At 39.8% G+C, this 21,422-nt stretch overlaps 1 protein-coding gene across 1 annotated transcript; it reads left to right on the top strand.

Moving 5' to 3' along the window:
- The first annotated feature begins 17 nt into the window (after positions 1 to 17).
- On the top strand, positions 18 to 19,009 carry PSAT1 (phosphoserine aminotransferase 1). The gene is made up of 9 exons (XM_074569949.1): positions 18 to 147; positions 2,382 to 2,442; positions 3,523 to 3,592; positions 4,725 to 4,930; positions 6,570 to 6,742; positions 7,810 to 7,979; positions 11,491 to 11,619; positions 14,193 to 14,330; positions 14,950 to 19,009. The coding sequence occupies exons 1-9, from the start codon at positions 88 to 90 to the stop codon at positions 15,053 to 15,055; spliced, it is 1,113 nt and encodes a 370-aa protein (XP_074426050.1). The 5' UTR covers positions 18 to 87; the 3' UTR covers positions 15,056 to 19,009.
- Positions 19,010 to 21,422: the final 2,413 nt, after the last annotated feature.

Here is a 21,422-nt window from a genome sequence, read left to right on the forward strand (position 1 = left end):
GGCGGGGGGTTTATATGGGCGGCGGCGGCGGCCGGCCCGCTGGTGGTCGGCGGCGGAGCGAGCGGGAGCAACGGGAGCGGCGCTAGCATGGAGTGCGGGCGGCAAGTGGCGAACTTTGGGGCCGGGCCGGCGAAGCTGCCGCGCTCCGTGAGTAGGGGCTGGGGTCCCTTTCCGGCGCGGGCAGGGGCACTGCGGAGGGCTGAGGGGGTGTCCTGGTCCCGCCGGCGCCGGGGCGGGCGGCCCTGCCGGCGCGCTGAGGGGGGGTCTCGGCTGGGCTGAGGCGTTGCGGCAGCGGCGGGGGCGTTCTGCCTCCCAGCCCCGCTCCCCGGGGGCTTCCACGGGCGCTGGCTGAAACTGGAAGCTCGAGTAAATAGTCATAAAAAGTGTTGCCGGCGTAGCAGTGAAACCTCAGTTCTTCCCTCCTCTTTCCACACAATTAACTGCCCCGGTAAGTTAGTGGGGGTTTTTTGGAAATGCACCCTAATGTGGTTTTAGGGCAGCTCTCCCAGATTTTTTTATGACTCTGATCATATGGCCATTCATCAAGTGCTGTACCAGTTTTGGGATGGAAAGAAAGTCCTCAGAGCTGCAGGGGTAGCTATGCTGTGTATATTATTTCTCAGCTGCTAAATAACATGGTGATTCCCTGAGAAGTCTTTACTTAAAAAATGATAATGAGGGTAGCGTAGACTCAACCCTCTGGAAAGTTGCATCAGCAGCCATGGATTATCCAGTTACATACGGAGAGGGGATGGCTTCTGCCAGATTGTATGTGTCTGACTTTGAATTTAAGAGTTATATATTGTGGAAGGTTTTTGTTCTTTTCTTAGTTTCCTTCATAGTTTTCTTCATTATTTTATGTATTATTTCTTTAACAAATTTTTTAGGGAAGCACACTGCAGGCTTTTTTTTCCATTTCTCTTCTCATGGAAACATCCTTTGTATAGTGTATGCGAAGAAATTCCCTGTTCTGTCTTGAACCTTTTGGTCTGAAAGGGGCTCTTGTTGGAACTGCTGCACTATCAGCGAGTTCTGAGGACTGGGTGTAGGGTTTGAGGAGCGCATAGCTGAACTCCATATTATTAACCTGTTTTCCCCTCTTGCAAATGCAGTTCCCTTACATGGACTCCTGTGTCACCTCTATTGTTTTTACTTTGGTTGTGGGCTGATGCCGCATATGGAGCACTCGGACTCGCTGGAGCAAGAAGGTGGACAGGGCTCTTCATGGCCATTAAAATGGCATATCAGATGTCTATTGTAAGGCATGTGCAGATTGTCAGATAAAGGATGTTACTAACAGAACTGTATCTTATCGAGCAGTTTAACAAGCACTTTCTAATAGTCTGTGTGTTCCCTTTGACTTTTCTTTTCCCCCCTTCTCTGGCATGAATAAGCTTGCACATGCAGCACAGTGGTTAAAACTTCACAATCTCTAACATAAAAAGCAGGACAGTTTTTTTCTGTTGACCTCTTGGTCACCAGCTGTTACAGTTGATGGGCCATAACAGATACCCTGTCAGCATGGTAGATTTCTTGTTCCTGCACTGTCCAGAGCATGAGGTTTCTTGGCAGATCCTGGGTGCATGCTTTTCTACTGGGGCTCCCTCTCTTCCTTCTTCCTTAAGGAGGAACTAAAAATGTTCTGGCTCTTACACGTGAGTGTGCTGAAATTGGAAGCTCCAGATCTGATGGTTAGACTCTTATCAACACTTTGTTGATATGCGAGAGCTACGGGAGAAGAAAGAAAAATGGAAGGCTGAAGCAGCAGATGACCTGGCCAGGGCTCCTAGGAGTGATCTGTGTTTCCTGTCTGTCTCAAAATTTTGCTTTATTTCTTGACTTTGAATAACATAGAGAAGGCTCATCTTCAAAAAATGCAGGACTTTATTCAATGAAACCAGGCCTTGTCCTGTTGGGTCAGCGTGAGGTATCTGATTCCTCAAGCTGACTTTTCTCCTTTGTGTTCCTTAATAACTTGGTTGTCCTCTTTGCAGAAGTCAAGTGAAAGAACACAGGGTGGAGGGGTAGGGATGAGGAGTTAAGATGCCTGATTAAAAAGAGTACGCATATAAACATTAAGTGTTCTGTAAAAGGTTGGGAGTTTCATCCAGCTCCTAGAAATCATTCTGAAATCTGGAAATGTAACTGTTGAAATAAAACATGGTCTCCACAACAAGTGTGTGATTTTATCATGCTATCTTATGAAAAGCCTTCAGCTACTGGATGCAACAAAATTATATTGGTGACTATACTTCTGTTAATATCACTTGCCAAGTGTCAGGTTATTGCAATGTGGAACAGCTGGCATACACATGATGCATCAGTGACTCCAGATAATGGAAAAGTCCCTTAATTTATTTGTGAGTTTTTTCTTTTGTTAGGTATTATTAGAAGCACAGAAAGAATTGGTGGACTACAAGGGACTTGGTATAAGTGTTCTTGGTAAGACTTTAAAAATTCTATATTTTTCAGAATGTAAATGTTAATAAGAGTTCCAGATCTTGGTATTTCATCTCCTTTTCTTTTCTAATACCTTATTCTGGTAACAGGTATGTCCAGAGAATACTTCTTCATAATACTATTCAGCGGGAGACCATAAAAATGATACATAGCCAGATGTTTAGTGATCTAAAACAAAGGACCAGAGACATAAAAGTTAACTAATAATATGTAAAACATTAGTACTTTTGGATCTTCAGGAATGTATACACAGATATACACATACTATACATGTGTGTATATATTTATATAGATACCATATATAGTGTCTTGTATTCTATGTGGCAAAATGCTTCATGAGTATTTGTTGTATAGCATCCTTCCCATCAGGAAGGCAATGCTGTCCTTTCATAAGGAGGAAGTGTCTTCTGTGCCATATCGGTAGCTGACTGGCTTTCTGGCCTCAGTTGCACAAAAATTTCATGCAAGAAGATGGTTGGTGTTTTGCTAGTCCTGTGAAACTATTTGGTTGCTAAAAGTAGAATGTGCAGTGTCCCTCTCTGCAGGACTGTGATTCATGTTTAAATTGTATACTCTTACAGATGGAAGAAAGAATATGGATATAATAAAAGGAATTAGTATTAAGTGTCCTTAACATTTAATTAGGATTACTGCATGAAGAAGCCTTGTTAAAATTAAAAGAATAAAACAAACCCTGTACCTTACTCTATACTTCTGATGGCATTAGTAGAAGAAAACATCTGTAGAACAAGAAAAACTTACGCCTTTCTAGGCAGTATTTTTTTTCACACAGATGTAGTTGTTCTTGGGGGTAGTAAAGTCATGTGAATGCCAAATGTGAGTGGACTGGATTTGCCTGGATCTGGACAAGGCTGGAGGTATAAGTCTTCTACGGGTATTTAGGAATGCTCAGCAAAAACAGTACGATTTGGAACTGGGAGTGGCAGCCTTTAAGAATTTTAGGTCTGTAGTGTAAAAGGTTTAAAGCTTAACACAATTTTTAAATAGCATTCATGTATTACCATTTTGTTTCATGTTACTACTTCTTCCTTTCCACCCAAGAAATGAGCCATCGGACTGCTGATTTCACAAAAATTTTAAATACCGCTGAAAGTCTCTTGCGTGAATTGCTGTAAGTGAATTACTTTCTGCTTATTTTTGGTTTATGCTTGTGCCAGTTGCATGAATAATGACTAATGTGGAAACCTTTCCTTGAAAGCAGCTGTTTGTGTGGTGGGTTTTTTGTTTAGATATTGTGTCTGATAGAGTAATAGTCTTGGAGAGGACATTGGTGTTTTCTTTGTCTGAAGCGGATTTATTTGAATGTGAGAAAGGGCTTCTATGAGGCTAAGAGGCTCTTTATGTATCTACTGTATACTGACTAGTTGACTTTCCTCTGAAATTTTAATTTTTGCCACCTTCATAGAATTCATGAAAGGCAGCATCTTTCCTCAAGAAATGAGTGGAAACAGTAGAAATACGTTCTCTAGTGGTAGAGGTGATCTGTACATTACTTGTCAGTCTGATTTTACTAACATAAACTCTATGGATGTGCGTTAGAATCACTGATCAGAAGCCTTTTTCCTATTTGTAGTATGACCCAAATTTAAAAGTTTGAAATAAATATATTGTGTATTAGAACTAATGTTCTTATAGTAGTTAATAATGATGATCATATAGTATCAAGGCTGACTCTCAGTCACAGCCAGAATTATTGACAGAGGGGTTTTTAAATTAATAGTTTGAAGAAGTAATTTTGGGGAACTGTATGAACAACTCCTTATGGCACTTGCTCTGCAAGTACGATTTACTGTACAGTTGCACTTCCAAATTGAAGGGTATCAATGCTGAATTCTACTGTGGGCACTTTGGTGTGAAGCTCTTAGCCTGACAGAAAAGCCACGAAGCTAGCAATAGACAAAATTACAAGTTAACATTAATTCTGCTGGACTATTTTTCAAGTTTGTGTGTACTATGATAGTAGAGCTACTCAAGAGTAAACTTGTTTAATGCTATCCAAGGGGGGGGGGGAAGCTTGTTTTCAGCAAATTTTTATCAGTAACATGTATAGCATTACTCCTAATACTTGAGTTGTTACTCAATACCAGTGCTGAAATAAGTTAATGGGGTTTTGTCTAATCTCTTGGCAAAGAATCTTCTAAAATGACAGTGTTCTTCCTCAGTTGCTCTTAAATGTATAATATCAAGTAGTATGCATCCTTTGTCTTCTGGGAATAATATAAATGGTTATTTCTTGCATGCAGAAATATACCAGAAAACTACAAAGTCATTTTCCTCCAAGGAGGTGGATCTGGTCAGTTCAGTGCAGTCCCACTTAATCTTATCGGTTTAAAGGAGGGAAGACATGCAGATTATGTGGTTACTGGAGCTTGGTCAGCAAAAGCAGCTAAAGAAGCAGAGAAGTATGCCAAAGTGAATATTGTTCATCCAAAACTAGGAGCCTATACAAGTAAGTTGATGATTACATCCATCCATGTGAATGCTTAGCTTTTAGAATCACTCTGAAAATTGGTTCAACTCAGCTGTTGGGTTACTGAATATTAACTAGTTATAGACTTGACTGCCCAGCACTCAAAAGATTGCCTTCCACGTCTCTCCATGTTCATCACTGGGATATGCGTTAGATGGTTTAACTGTCTCCACTGGAAAAGAATAGTGAAACTAGACTGAGCAGAAAATAAGTAGCAGGAAGCAAATGTGTATTGGAGGGAAATGGTCTGGGCTGTCTGATTTTTTTTTTTTCTTTCCTTTTTTTAGTTAACTGAGCTCTTAAGCTATTTGCAGGGATATTGCAAGGTATTTCATTTTCGGGTACACCCAATAATGACATTGTTCTGAAATTTAGAAGTATGTCTAGGGTGCTGACCTTAGTGGCTGGGGAGATTAGAGACCTGCGTTCTGTTACCTTCTTTCAAGGGTTCCCAGGTACTTATCTTCCCCACCCATGTATTGGAATAGGCAGTTGGCTCTGGAATAGAAGGGCTGTTTTCAGCTCCTCCTCTTGAAGCTTGTTACTGGATGTGACATAATCTGAATGACCACAGGTTAGAAGGAAGAAGGTGGTTAACTGTAATTAAGGCATTGGGAATTTTTATGAGAGTGTGTTTCAAGAACTTTTTAAGTGCATAATTTGTCAATGGATATACATAAATAATTCTTGCAGCAGAAATACAAGTTCTGGTTTCTACTCCTGCCAGCCACACTTACTTTTCTTCCCTCTGGTCCTAATTATAGTGTTTGAACTGGGAAGAGTGGCAACAGGAAAGACAAAGAGTATCCCCATACGAGTTAGTGTTCTAATCACCAGTTAGTATAGTAAGTTGGAAGATAAATTTATATCCTATGAGGCACAACAAGGAATGGAACCTGCCACTTACCAGTCTCGGTGAGCGTATTCACCATTTGGTAGCTGTAGATAAGGGGAAAGGCAGTAAATAATGGTGGAGGCAATAGCAGCATTTCTTCCTCCTCATGTTTTGGAAGAGAGAAGAAAGGAAGAGCAACCATTTGTTCTGTGCAAAACCTGTTCTGTGCTGTCAGGGCGTGCCTGTATATTGCCTGTTGACAGAGGAAATCTTAGTTTTGTAAATGAGTTGCAAAGCTTAAATGGTAGGTAGGTAGGTAACCTCGTGTTCAGCTTGGACAAGACTGAAATGTTTCTGGGGATGCACAGAAGCACAGCTTTAGGGAACTTTGCCAGTGAGAATTTGTGTGCTTCAGTGGTTCCAAAGGCATCAGGAGGATTGTTGGAACCAGTGCCTGAGTTCCTCTGAAATGGTGTTTTGGATCCCTAGGGCAGTAGTTTGTGGTCTGGGATTAAAAACATGATGAAAATCCCTTGAGGAGTAAGGGCTGAAAACTGGAAGGGTGTTTGCCAGTTTAATGATGGCTCGCCACAAAATTTTGGGAATGCACTGGTGTATTTTCTTTGCAGATAAATGATATCTTCCTGGTAACAAGACAATTAATACTTCATGCTGCAAAATTGGTCTGGGTTTGCACTGAATTCCCGTGTTCAAGTAAAATTGCATGCCAGGAAAGTTACTTGTCTCTAGTGACCTTTGGCTTTTTTTTTCCGTCTGTCTCAGACATTCCTGACCCAAGTACATGGAATCTTAATCCAAATGCATCTTATGTCTATTACTGTGCTAATGAGACTGTTCATGGTGTGGAGTTTGACTTTGTACCTGATGTCAAAGGAGCAGTCTTAGTTTGTGATATGTCCTCAAACTTCCTGTCCAGACCTGTGGATGTTTCCAAGGTACAGTATTGGACACAGTGGCTGCACAAAGCATTTTTGAACTTGAATGCATATAATTAGGCACTTTGAAATGTCCGGATGGCTAGAGATGCTGAGCAGTGGAATTAAGGAAATAAAATTTCTTAATCGGGTATCTGATGGTGGAGACAAATGTTGGAATTTAGACATTGAAATCTCAAGCTTTATCTGTCTTTTTTTTTTAAGTACAAACATTGAACTATGTTGACATTGTTCATGTTAATAGCTGTCAGAGATTGTTTGTCTCCTGTGGTCTTCACTAATGCTGTAGCTGAAAAAGATATCTTCTGAATCATATTTAGTCTGTAGATAGTGTATATGGCTATAGCAGGGATACTGTGAATCAGAATTTTTGATCCTGCCTGTTATGTGGAAAATCTGTAACCCCTTTTAAACTGCTAAAGGTTCCTGTGCCTCACCATTACTGTGTCTGTTTCATAGATAATACAGTTGCAGAACATAATACTTACTTATGTTTGTAAAGTGTGTTATAAGTGGGAAGTGTTACTCACTAGTGAAGTGGTGCGTCTGACCTTTCTTACCTGTCTATAGCAAAAATAAGGGGCAATTATTAGTGTGTTGATCTTGGCCTTTTCTGATCTGCCTCTTTGAACAGGTGTATTATATGATGCCTGTTCTGAAATACCAGATTGGCTGAAAATACTGTGATCTATGTATTAATTTATTTTAGTAAATTTTCTTCAAGTAGTGTGAAATGGCGACAGGCTGTCTTGAGAATTATTTGTGGCTACTAAATAAATATTTAGCAAATCATTGGGAAATTTGTTGTGATGATCTTCCTCAGTTGAATGAAGATACATGATTCTGATAATAGACATACATGGGATAACAATGGTAGCTGTAAGTGCACTTTGAAATCAGAGCTTCTAACTCTTCTTTAACCTACAGTTTGCCTATTTTCAACACATTCTCCAAGCTGGTCAGCTGAGTTGTATTCCTGTTGTATAACGATACTAGTGTATGACTCAGTTATAAGATCTACTAGTCAATGCATGTAGCAAAGCGTTCTTTTCTTTTTTCTGTTAAAGTTTGGAGTGATTTTTGCTGGTGCTCAGAAGAATGTTGGCTGTGCTGGAGTTACTGTTGTAATAGTACGTGAGGACTTGCTGGGATTTGCACTGAAAGAATGCCCTGTAGTACTGGATTACAAAACACAAGCAACGAACGGCTCTTTGTATAACACTCCACCATGCTACAGGTAATTTAGCCAACTATTCAGTATCTCTTATTCGGAAAGCTACAGCACTGCCATCTGCTGCTGTTACCGAGAAAAGTTTCAGAAGTTCAGTATTTGCTTTCAAGTCACTGATATGTTGCTGTTTCACATGATTCCTTTGAAAACATGGGAAGTGTCCAGCCATGTGACTGTTGTAGGCTTTGATGTTGTTCTGTGGGACTCTGCCATAAAGGACATAGTATTTTCAGAAGTAAATATTATATTGTCATAACTCTGGTGTAGAAGTTTCAGGATCCAATTCTGACTTGCATGAACACAACTCTGATCAATTCAATGGTGATGCTTCTATCATTGCCAGTAGGTAATTTGGCACTTAATCTTGCTTCTTGAACACTCAGTACAGATTTGATTCAGTTTTTTCCTGACGTTGTTCTCAGCAATTGAACCACCAAATCCCTGTAAAATATTTATTTTTTTTTTTCCTGAAAAGGCATTTAATCATTGTTTTGCTTTATTCTTAGTAGAACGTTCCTTATTTAAGTACAACTTCAGTGTCTGACTTGGAATCCAAAAATAAAATTGGTGTAGCTTCAGAATCATTGCTAGCAACCAAGATCATAAAATTGTCATGTACCTGGTGATTTCATATATGCAAGAAGCAGAACAGACTACAGCTTGCTCTTTTAAAATTAGTATCTCATAGCTTGTGATAGCTAGTGAAATGATGCTTTGCTACTGGAATATTTAGGTGTTGAGCCACTAGTATTTACCTATTCTTAATCTGGCGCATTTTTGTACCAATGTCCACCAAATGGTTATTTTAAAAAAGAAAATCTTCAAACCAGGTGTTCTTTTTTCCAGAATTATCTTTAATTACTTTGAAAATAATGATTTCAACTTTTAAAGATAAGGTTTCTTTTTGATTCAGGTAACTTGATAGTGCAATCTTATATTGTTGATGTTTAATCTCAGCTTTTATAGCTTTTTTTTTGTACATGCCAGAATTTGCAAACTTAAGTTACCTACTGATGTCCAACAGATATCAAATGCACTGTATAGGTATAAAGTACAGTGATTTCTGTGTGTAAAGCCTACCTTAATGCCATCACTTACTTAAATTCAGTAGAATTTTAAGTGGTACTAATTGTATCTTTGAATCTGCTGATTCTCACTATGGGGTTTACTATTGCAATGACATAGAGAGTTATCAAAAGAACAGTAAATCTTGTGAGCATATGTCTATTTTAGACTTTGCAATGCACAACTAGTTTTCACATGCATACTGTAGAGTATGTAGTACTCTTGCTGTCAGCCCGTCTGCCCTATTGGCTGAGTACCCCTAGTTTCCTCAGGGCTGGTGTCTAAGACAAGAATTAACCTTAAAATGTTTCCAGATTTTTGTCTTCTTTCTGAATGTAGCTTTGTAATGTGGACAGTATGTGTCTTTTTCCCCCAATGATTGATAAAGCCTCTGTTTCATGATCAATTATTTTTCCGACTGCCGAGTCACACATACTGTTTTGGACACTGTGTACTTGTACGTGCTGGGTTTTAAATCCAGCCATTCATGTTTTCCAAGTACAAAGCTATTTCCATTTGAAAAACCAAAGTTCCACTTAATCTCAGCACTGAACGTAGTATTGCTTCTCTGGTTTGAAAAGCAAAACAGATTAAACTCTTCAGTTTTATTTTAGTCACTGCAAAGAACTTCTGGAAAAAAAAGTGCTGCCTTAGCTATAACTCAGTGTCTGCTAATGACGTTAACAGGGTAGTCGTAGATTAAGGGAGAAGAAAATGAAGTTGGACTTTCTGGTCACTGTCTTGCCAGACTTCACTGCATGCTGCAGACCCACATTGGAGTACACTGCAGAATCCAGAATGTAACGCACACCAAAATGTTGGCAGGGTGCACATCTGTTTGGCTTAGCTCTAAATGCCTGTTTCAGTTTTTGTAAGGAACTGGCAAAGCTTCTTAGTTCTCTCTTTCTTTACTCCTTTCCTTGCACTCTCTAATAGTTTGCTGGCAAACAGGCAGGAAATATTAACTGAATTAGCAAAAGCTACTCCAGCAGGATGTTAAATTAAATTAAGGTGATGCTAATGGCTTTAACCTCTTGGCGCTACAGAGCTTGACTTCTTGACCCAAATCTGTTCTGCTGAAATTAACAATGAATTTGCTATAAAAGTCTCATTTCCAAGCTCCAAGGGTTTATTTTGCACTTAAAATTGCCCCGGAAACATTATTTTAACTGACATGAAAGAAGGGTAAAAGACTTCAGCTGGCTGGGTTTTGTTGATGACTCTAAGGCTGATGTCATTAAATCTTTCTTGTCCAAGAATCTTCATGCAAGGAAGTGAGGGAAAGAGGTAGATGTGGCCTGCGTATTTGGCAACGGCCTAGGCTATAATTCACTGAAATAGTTTACATTGGGGTAGTTGGCAGTGTGCTGTCATAAAGGTGGCAAGATTGTTCTCTCAAAGCTATAAGGTGCTTTGCATAAAAGACAGTCTGTAACCTCCATTATCCTGCAGTCTTTCTGCAGTGTTCAAGGATTTGATGCTGGCATCCACTGAGAAATTAAAAGTAGCAAAGTTTAAAACAGCCTCCTGCTAAATTTTGTGTTAGGGAAACTTGTAGGGTAATGTTCTCTGAGCACTCCCTTGGAATCTGTAATGAAGGGATTAATAAAAGCAAACTTTTTGGAAATATGCCATTAAAAACTTGTGAACAGTTTATTATGTAAAGTGTTGCAGTCGTGGGAAATGCCTGAACTTGAACAAGCTGAGTTTTGTAGCAAAAGCACAAAGGCAAAAGGCCTGGGGGATTTTTTTATGTTGCGCTTAGTAACTAGCATTGAAATACTTGGTCCCAAGCCACGTGATGCCAGTAGGCTTCCAGATCTCTGCTTAGAACTTGAATGGTAATGAATAATTAAGTGTAATACATCATCATTTGTTTTGCCAAACTTCACTGTTCATGTGGTGAAAAAGGTCTTTTTAGGCAGAAATGGAACTATAGTTTTTATTTAACATTTGTGAAAATGGGATTAGATTTCTGTCGTTATTAATGTATGTATATTCACCCCTGCATCTTTGCTTGAGCAGCTGCACAGGGTGGATGCTACTAACTTTTGTGCTAACTCTGGCTCTTTCTAGGACTTGACAGGCAGTTGTGTGGTCAGTGAACTGGTGGTCTGTGCAGCATGTTGGGAATGTCTTTGGGAGCCTGGCAGGGCTGCAGGAAACCTGCAGGACTTGTCCTTCTGTGGTACAAAGGATTAAGTTTGGTCCAGCAGATTTGTGTAGCATTTGAATTTCAGGATACTTCATCTGTGTCCAAAAAACATTACCTGCTTGTAATTGTCATAATTAGTAAAATAGTCCAGATTGAATTGTTAATCTTAAGCACACTAAAACCGTATATAACATTTTGTTGCGGAAACATCTTGTGGGCTATTAAACAGGACTGTTATTTTTTCTGTGGTGTGTCTTTTTTAAATAACCTGACTGAAAATGTTCTTTCCTCTTGCAGTATTTATATCATGGGATTGGTACTGGAATGGATAAAGAACAATGGCGGAGCTGCAGCTATGGATAAACTTAGTTTAATCAAATCACGAATGATTTATGATATTATAGACAAATCTAACGGATTCTATGTGTAAGTTGCTATGCTTTTCCCTTGGTTTCAATATTTGTTGCAGATCCAAACATATTCATAACTTTTAAGAGTCTGATTGTGGCATATTTTTCAGGTTACCTTTTCAGTATGTAGAAATTTTGAGGAATCCTACAGGAATTATCTGTGCAAACCATTCCCTTGACAACTATCCAAGGATGAGTCTCATTCCAGTAGCAAGAGCTATTTCAAGTTATCCTGTATGGCTAAGTTGTGAAGCATATTAATAACATATGTTCTAAACGTAATAAAATTCAGGAGCCTAGAAGAGTACAAAAACCAGATACACGGATTCTGGCTTGTATGCTTACTGAATCTTAGGGAAATACAGGCCAGGGAAATAAAAGTGGCTTGTAAGAAGTTGTAGAGACCACTTTTGCATCGTATTCTTCCTACCATCTCTTTCGGTAGTCAGAGTGTTCTTTTTCTCTGTCAAGCAGAGCATATTTATTAGCTAATTGTGCAAAGTTCAGAAACACTTTGCACTTTGTGAAATAGAAAGAGGAAGATCATACCTAGATATGGTCAAAATTTAAAAAATTTTCTTTATGTAAAGTTCAGTTATTTTTGATGGTTTTCCAAAGCAGATTTAACCCTCTGACTTTTACTTAGTGTTGCAAGGTACTTTTGAGCTCATAGGACCAAAAATATATTGAGTTAAAGGTTGATGCTGTAATTCAGAATAATCCTAATACTTGCCAAACTCAAACTAGGAATTGACTATGAAACTACAAAATATTTTCTTCTACCTTTGGTATAAAACCAACTGTTTTGGGACCTAATTAACTTTCAAATCAGAGTTAGGATAGGGCAAATTAAATGTGGATTTTAAAGTAAAGCTGGCTGCAACCATAAGTGGCAGGGGTGTAGTTTCATCGTAATATTTAATACGTTCTGCTTATCCATCTAGCTAATGAGAACAGCTTTGCCTTTAGCGTTGTCCTGATCAGGATTGTGATCCTACTCAACTGAAATCCTGAGGGTGTTTTTGTAAATGTCAGTAAGCAAATGAAGCTTTCAAAAAAAAAAAAAAAAATTTTGTGACAAATAGAAATCTGTTTCTGGCAAGATGGTCTGTAAGGCTGTGAGTGGGAAATGCAATGCAGATGGAATGGTAAATAGTCAATTGGGAAGGCAAAGCAAGCTTTGTGAACTGAAATGTATCTTATTAAGCAATACAGTTAAGACTGTAGGTTTTTTTTTTATTGTGCCTATGACTAAAAGGACGACTTATCTGAAGCTTCCTTCCCAGCTTAAATGTGCTGCCTAATCTCTGGCATACTCTACTGGGTAAGCAGTGTAACAAGCCATTTAGTGAATGGAGACTTTCTTCCACAAAGCGCTGTGTGCCATTTTCAGTTTGCTTTCCAAAGTCTGTGCACTAACTGCATTACATTGGATTGCCTAATAGCAACTGGATCTTCTAAAAACTGTAGTGTAGCTACAGATATTCAAATACGGGAATGCTTACAAGAATAGTGTTTTCTTGGTTGCATCTGAAGGAGAAAATTTGCATAGGCAGATATTACGATTGATCTTCCTTTTCTCTTCATAATGGAGATCTCTGTACGAAGGAACAGGGGAAAAACTAATAGAAGAATTATACCCATTCTTTGTCAAATAGAATGATAATAGGTATGAAATTTACATGCAGTTTATGAGAGAACTTATTCCTAATGAATCCTCGCAAGAATCTACATCACAACCTTAGGAAAGAATAAATCTTCAGGCTTCAGATCTCCTGTGTTAATAAAAAAATATATAAATATCTCCTTTGTAACTACAAGCATAAGAAAATATCTGTGTTGTGTCCCCCGCTCTCCTGTTCTTACCTTCACAAAATAATTGAAGAGAATTTTTGCTTTAAATGTATCTTGAATTTTCTGCTTTAGGTTAAAGGGAATTTTAAGTTATTTGAGCTATGATGCACCTGATACATGTTGTGGCCATGTATACAATGCAAGGTTTATTCTAGAGATATCTCTTGTCTAGTATTATTCAGAACCATGAACATAAGTAATGTAGAAGGTGGACAAAACCCACTAACAGAAGTCTCTAACGTCCATGGAAATTTCCTTATGTTGTGTTCTTATTTTTCCTTTATCTCTGTTTAGCTGAGCCAAGCTCAATTCTGGTAGCACTTGTGAGTAGCTAAGTAAAAATAAGTGTGTCAGTCTTTGAAGATAAAGACAAGAAACTGCTTGAAACTTAAAGTTCACTGTAACTAACCTCACTTACTCTGGAGAGTGGAACTGTCTGCCATGGGTGGGGTGGTAGTTTTTATTATGTTTTTTTAATGAGGTCTGTTTACAAGCCTCCTCTGCCTTCCTCTGGGGCAATTTTGAGTTTGTCAGGAAGGGTTAATAAGCCTTCCACTTACTGTTTCTGTTATTATACTTGGGTAAAAAAGGAAGGTTGCTTTCTTTCTTTTCAATTACGCAGGAATGATTTTGGTGCTAAAAAGATGCAATTATTCACTTCCTGAAATTGTATATAGCTGAAAATGTAAATTTAAGACAAAATGGGTTAATCATTACATTCTGCAACTTTTCTAGGTGTCCAGTGGAGAAAAAGAACCGAAGCAGAATGAATGTCCCTTTCCGTATTGGCAGTATCAAGGGTGATGAAGCACTGGAAAAGAAATTTCTTGAGAAGGCTGTGGAACTTAACATGATATCTCTGAAAGGGCATCGGTAAGTATTAGAGTCAGGTGAAACCCTTTCCTGTACAGAATAAACTGTTACTACAGTGATACAGCAACAGACACTGTGCCTTGGCTTACCAGCACTTCTCACTCATAAGCTGTTCCTCATACTGTTTTGGCATCGCTTGGGAATAGCGATCTAGAGATGGTAATCAGAGACTGCTGGTGGATCAACTACTGCTTAGGTCTTTCTCCTTAATTCTATTTTCTTCTCCAATTTGATAAATCTGGCTCTGCAAATGCCAAAGAACGTGACTCTTGAGGTTAGATTCTGTCATTAGATTCTGTCATAAAGCCTTTAATTACATGGCTTGTCAACCTGGTTGCAAGAGTTCCTTCCCACGTTCAGTGGTGTTTGTGGATTAAAAAAGATGACTTTTTAATGTCACGTGGCTACAGTGTTAGACCTGTAAATAACTAATAAATACTGAATTTCTCTAGATTGCAAGCTTCCCTTGAAGAATTAAATGTTGCTTCTCATTCATACAAAATGTGAATCTTATCCCTTTGGAGTAGGCGTAGGTTTGCATATCTGTGAATGTTATTAACGTTTTTAGATTTTACAAAGTCTTTCTCTTTTTTTTTCTCCCCTCCTCTCTTCAATTCAGATCTGTGGGAGGAATCCGTGCCTCTTTATATAATGCAGTGACTGTAGAAGATGTTCAGAAGCTTGCAACATTCATGAGAAGCTTCATGCAGATGCATCAGTCATAAATGCCCATGGGCTGGAGCCGTGCTGCGCATCTATGAAATAAAAGCTAAAGGGTTTGAAAGTTACTGTGGTACTGCACAGCTGTAGCACACAAGTTATATTTTCTTTTTGTTCCTGTAGCTATTTTAGTTAACTGCATGGGATTGATGCCCAATCTTGCAATTGCTTGGCAGCCTTGGCCTCACTGAAGGTGAGGATCCCCAGACTGATCAAGATTGGTTCCAAAATTTGCAAAACAGTATTCTTAATGTGTAGTTAAAACGTGAATAGCATTATAAGATGCTATGGGTCTGAATCAGTTTCATGCTTCTAATCAAAAATGACTTCTTCAGTGATGCCTTGTTTTCAGTAAACTTCAGGAGGCAACATTTGTCATAAGCTTTTTGTAATGATTTACAAATAGTCTGACCGCACAGTGAAGCGAGAACTAACATCAAGTGTTCTCTAGCAATATCTAGTTGGTTTATCAGATATATTCCAACATTATACCACCAGCAATATTTAGGAGTTAATAACTGTGTTCTTAACTTGAGGACCTTGCCTTCAGCCTTCTGCTCCCATGCTTAACTATTAGCATAAGTTCCTTCTAGTAATACACATTATGGTTAAAGTCTCTGTAGAACTGAGCCTTTTTTCATATTGTCATTTATTGGTTTAAAGCTAAGATACATGAGCCTGTAATTAAATCAATTTATAAGATTTTTATTTGGCTATGCATTTTGTATGTTAAACTTCTCTAGGTTATTAATTTTAGATTCTTATTTTGGAGTGTGCGTATTTTGCTTCTACCAAAACCTTGTTTTTAATTTGTTAACCTTGTGCCAAACTGGATTGCTCTATTCTGCTCAATAGGTCTGTGGCTTTCTCTGCACTGACTTCCTAGCCAAAAGTGCAGCAGACTTTCTTGTCTGGAGCTTCTTAAATGTCTTCTGTTTCTAATAGCTCTAGTATTTTCCCTGCCTCTTCATTGCTTCAGTTCTGTAGCTTTCTGTCTGTGGAGTTTTGCCCAGCTGCAGTAAATACAAGTTTTGACTTCTGTGCCTTTTCCTGACACTACATCACACTTCTTGTCCAGCTTTCTTACTTGATCCCTCTGGCTTATTCCAGACTTTGGTATTTTGGGCTAGAGAATGAACTGTGGTATGCGAAGGTCTACTGTAGTACCCTTGAGGTGCTTTTTTCCTTCTCAGCCTGTGAATTTACTGCCAATGACCATATAGTGACATTAGCCTCCTATTGTAATGTATGTGGAAGCTATCTGCTAGTATCATAGTGTTTAGTATTACTGCAGCTGGTTTCAGATTGTAAACTCTCCGGTACAGGATTGATATTTTTTGATTTTTATGTAACACTAGTACACTGGTAACAATTATAATAATGGCCTGTCCCTTTCTTGGTGGAACTTCACAGCAAGTTAGTGGATTTGTGCTAGGCTTGAGTTACATTCGTATCCGAAAAGTCATCATTTTATGACTACTGTTTTGAGATTTCTGTCAACTTAGTGTAACTCAAAGTAATTAAACAAATCAGATGAAGAAAATAAGACTTAATCACAGCATGCTGTGAAGTACCAATGTTTCTGAAGCTTTTGGTTTTCTCACTTTCAGAAGGATGAGAAGTCATGCATAATGTGTATTAAAATTTTAGATTCCAGTATCATCCTTTTCCCTAAAAAGTAAGCTTTCCTCATCTATGTTTTCTTTCTGAAAATTTTCTTTCCTACAACTAGCACAGAAACAAGAGTATGAAAAGGCTTTGAGAACCCTTTTTGCCCTGCCAATCATGGAGATCTAATTCAGGTTCCATATTAAGCTTTTTAATTTTCTAAAATTCTACTTTCTCCAAACTTTGTGTACTTGTTTTTAACAGTAGCTGTGGTTAAAAATCCCTCTTTCCAAAAGTTAGTCAAGCTTTCTATTTTATAATAGCCTTGTGTTTGCCTTAGCATGCACACTTTTATATGTGATTACAAAAAAGCTTGCACCTGCTGTATGCAGCTGGTTCATGAACCAACAGGGAACCTCTTTGCTGCTTCTGAATTGTGCCTAATATCTTGTCAATTAAAGACTTTTTTTAACCCAGAAATGCAATAGTTGTTAAACAGCAAAATGCAGAGTGAAGACTACAATAGCAGGTAGTGATTGACTGAATATCATGTGAGGGGGATGCAGGAATGCTGGGAAGACTGTAGCATGTGCTGAATGAATTAGTTACTTGATTTGTTTCAGACTTAACCATGTTGTACCCTTCCAGGCTGCATCCCTGAAGATGTAATCAAGGTATTGAGCCATGATGGATGGAGAAATCCCACTTTTTCCTCATCAGATTAGGAGGAGGAATTTCAGCAGAGGTTGCTGAGAGTCCTGGTCTGTTTCCCTTACGTCAGCACTTCCAAACTGGGTAAATAATTGCAGTGTTTGGAAGCAGGGGCTCTCTTTGTGCGATAGGAATGTTCCTAAGGCATTCAAAGGTGTTAAAATAGAAGTAAAATATCTGAGTTTGTGCATGTAGAGAGGGCTCTGTGAGATGAGCTCTTCTCAATGAACAGTGCTTTTGATTCCCCTTCTAGTGAGTTGTCTCTATTCCCTCTCCTGGTTCTTGTTCTTGTGTTTGATTTCAGAAAAGCAGCTACTGCTGTTTTCTTTAGTTTGTGGTATAGAAGTCCCTGGCCACCGTCTCTTCCAGGCCTGGCCTAAAAAGAGAAAGCTGCTGAGGAGGTTGTGCACTCCCTCTCTTCCTGCTCTGCACAGTGAGTAGTGCTTTAGCCCAGGTGAGAAGAACTGTAGATCAGGAAGGTACCCTGTCACAGGAGACTGTTGCTTGTCAACAATAGGGTCTTTCTGTGGCAATTGTGATGCCATCTCTAAACCTGGCACAAAAGAATTAAATAAGAATTAGAAGTCTGGATTGCTGCATCCTTATTCTAATTCTAGTGGGGATAAATAATTCATGTGGACAACAGTGTGGACAGTCCTGACGGTGTGTCAGCTGACACTCTGTAGTTATATTTTCTTCCTTTTTTGTTTACTCCTGTTTTTCTTTTCAACTTGTAACTGGCTTAATATTTTCAGATGTACCTGGGGATGTTTGGATGTAAAAAGTTTTAGCCTATTCTTGACTTTCAAATAAATGTTTGGATGAAACAGGAATAAAAGACATCATACACTGATGGATTAGAAGTTGTCAAAGTATGCCAAAAGCATTATTAGGTCTGGCGCTATATTGTTGTATGATTAATGTTTGCTGTATTTAATTCTCTGGATAGAAAATAAAATGAGGGTGAACCTCTTTGTATTTGATAAGGATGTACCTAATTAAAAAGTGAAATGTTACAAGGTTTTACATTAAATCAGTCACTTTAATTGGAAAGTGGTATCTCCATTCCTGTTGGTAATTGGACTCTTGATAATTTAAAACCAGGATTCATGACAGTCTGTGATAAATTCGTCCCTTTTAGGCTAAAGAAGCTAAGAAGTTATAATTACTGATGGATTACTGAATGGTTGGAGGAGTGTGATCAAAGAGATGCAAGGAGATACATGGAAGAACCAGTAGCTTGTGAAGATGTATTTATTTTTTTAAGTAGCTAAAGGATAAATGTGTATTTGATGTGACAAAACAAAAGCTGTACCGTTTCTGAAGGATTTGAATTCAATCTCCCACCTTTGCATTATGCATAAAAAGCGAAAAACGGAGTGTTTTAGTAAATGGATTAATTACAAAAATGATATGAAGAAATCACATGCGGAAGGTTGAAACTTGTTAAACTATTACAAGAGAAATTACCATTAAACTGCTTAGAATTTATAATGTAATGAACAAATCTGAGTGTGATTCTTTGTTTTAGTTCCATGATGTAAACTGAAGACACTTGAGAGACATATTGCTAAAACTAGGGATTGTATTAACAAATGCTTCTTGCTGTATAACTGAATAAATATTTTTCCATAGCATAAGCAGTTGGTTTTGGATTTCAAAGAAACTGTATGAAACTTTCAAACTCTGGTGCTAAACTTTGTAGCTGGGCAAACCAGAGCTGTGTTAGCACTTCCCTGCCAGTGTAGGGTCATGCTGTCTTGCAGCTTTTCCTCCCTACCAGGGCAGCCCTAATCATGCTGGGTTTGGACACATTTTTATTGTGAAAACAGACCTCCTGCCTTAGAGCTAAGCAGGTGTTAATGCTTGTCACAGTTGTGATTGTGCTTCACCTGCTGCCCCAGTACTGAGAGTTGTGTGTCAGATCTGGTCCCTGTATCAGGACTGAAATTAAAGATTTTGGCTGTGGAGATATTTCAGTGAGCCACCTAAACTGTAACTCATCCTTCTTGGTATGGCATGGAAGCTTGTCTTCAATCCCGTAAATCTGGCTGGTGATGTGAAGTAGTTTGAGCTAAGACAGGACATTGCTCTGGTGGTGCGAGGGGTCCTATGATCTGTCAAGAGAAAGTCTGACAGACATTGACAGCAGAGTTATGTGCTCTGTGACTTCTGTAGGAAGCATTGGACCAAACTGGTGGTGAAGTATGTGCAAGGTAAATGCTGGGTGACAGCTGGTGAAAAGGAGGATATAGAATCATAGAATAGTTTGGGTTGGAAGGGACCCTTTAAAGGTCATCTAGTCCAACCTCCCCTGTCACGAGCAGGGACATCTTCCACTAGACCAGGTTGCTTGGACCCCTGTCTAACCTGACCTTGAATGTTTCTAGGGATGGGTCATCTACCACTTCTCTGGGCAACCTGTTCCAGTCTTGCACCACCCACACTGTAGAAGGAAAAAAAATAAATTGTCCTTGTATCTAGAATGAATCTACCCTTTTTTAGTTTAAAGCAATTACCCCTTGTCTTCTTGCAATGGGCCCTGCTACAAAGTTTGTCCCCATCTCTCCTATAGGCCCACCCTTTAAGTTCTGAAAGGCCCCAATGAGGTCTCCCTGGACCCTTCTCTTCTCCAGGCTGAACACCCCCAACTCTCTCTGCCTGTCCTCATAGGAGAGGTGCTCCAGCCCTCTGGTCACTTTTGTGGCCCTCCTCTGGAAGTGCTCCAACAGGTTCATGTCCTTCTTGTGCTGGAGGCTCTAGAGCTGGATGCAGTACTCCAGGTGGGGTCTCACCAATGTGAAGTAGAGGGGCAGAATCACTTCCTTCACTTTGCTGGCTACGTTTCTTTTGATGCAGACCAGGATATGGTTGGCTTTCTGGGCTGTGAGCGCATGCTGTCGGCTCATAGAATCTTCAAGGTTTGAAAGGACCTTTGAGATCATCCAACCATACACACACAAAAAAAGCCCCTACAATCTCTGCCACTAGAGCATGCCCTGAAGTGCCAAATCTAGATGTTTCTTAAATACCTCTAGGGATGGTGACAAAACCACCTCCCTGGGCAGGCTGTTCCAGTGCCTGACCACTCTTTCAGTAAAGTAATTCTTCCTAATATCTAACATGAACCTCCCCTGCCACAACTCCAGACCATTTCCTCTGGTCCTGTCATTATTCACTTGGGAGAAGAGGCCAACACCCACCTCTCTACAACCTCCTTTCAGGTAGTTGTAGAGGGCAATGAGGTCTCCCCTCAGCCTCCTCTTCTCCAAGCTAAACATGCCCAGCTCCCTCAGCCTCTCCTCACATGACCTGGTCTCCAGACCCCTCACCAGCCTGGTAGCTCTCCTCTGGACACGCTCCAGCACTTCAATGTCCCTCTGGTACAGAGGGGCCCAGAACTGAACACAGCACTTGAGGTGAGGCCTCACCAGTGCCGAGTACAGAGGCACGATCACTTCCCTGCTCCTGCTGGCCACGCTATTCCTGATACAGGCCAGAATGCTGTTGGCCTTCTTGGCCACCTGGGCACACTGCTGGCTCATGTTAAGCTGGCCGTCCACCAGCACCCCCAGGTCCTTTTCTGCTGGGCAGCTTTCCAGCCACTCTTCCCCAAGCCTGTAGCGTTGCTTGGGGTTGTTGTGACCGAAATGCAGGACCCGGCACTTGACCTCATACAGTTGGCCTTGGCCCATCGATCCAGCCTGTCCAGGTCCCTCTGTGGAGCCTTCCTACCCTCAAGCAGATCAACACTCCCACCTAGTTTAGTGTCGTCTGCAAGCTTACTGAGGATGCACTCAATCCCCTCATCCAGATCATTGATAAAGATATTAAATGTCCAGCTTTTCATCCACCAGTACTGTCAAGTCCCTCTTAGCAGGGCTGCTCTCAATCCCTTCATCCCTCAGCCTGTATTGATACTGGGAGTTGTCCCAAACCGTGTGCAGGACCCTGTACTTGGCCTTGTCGGACCTCATGATGTTCTCATGGGCCCACTTCTCGAGCTTGTCCAGGTCCCTCTGGATCGCTCAGCTGCACCACTCAGCTTGGTGG

Source organism: Larus michahellis, chromosome Z, assembly GCF_964199755.1.
Source record: "Larus michahellis chromosome Z, bLarMic1.1, whole genome shotgun sequence".
NCBI classification, from domain to species: domain Eukaryota; kingdom Metazoa; phylum Chordata; class Aves; order Charadriiformes; family Laridae; genus Larus; species Larus michahellis.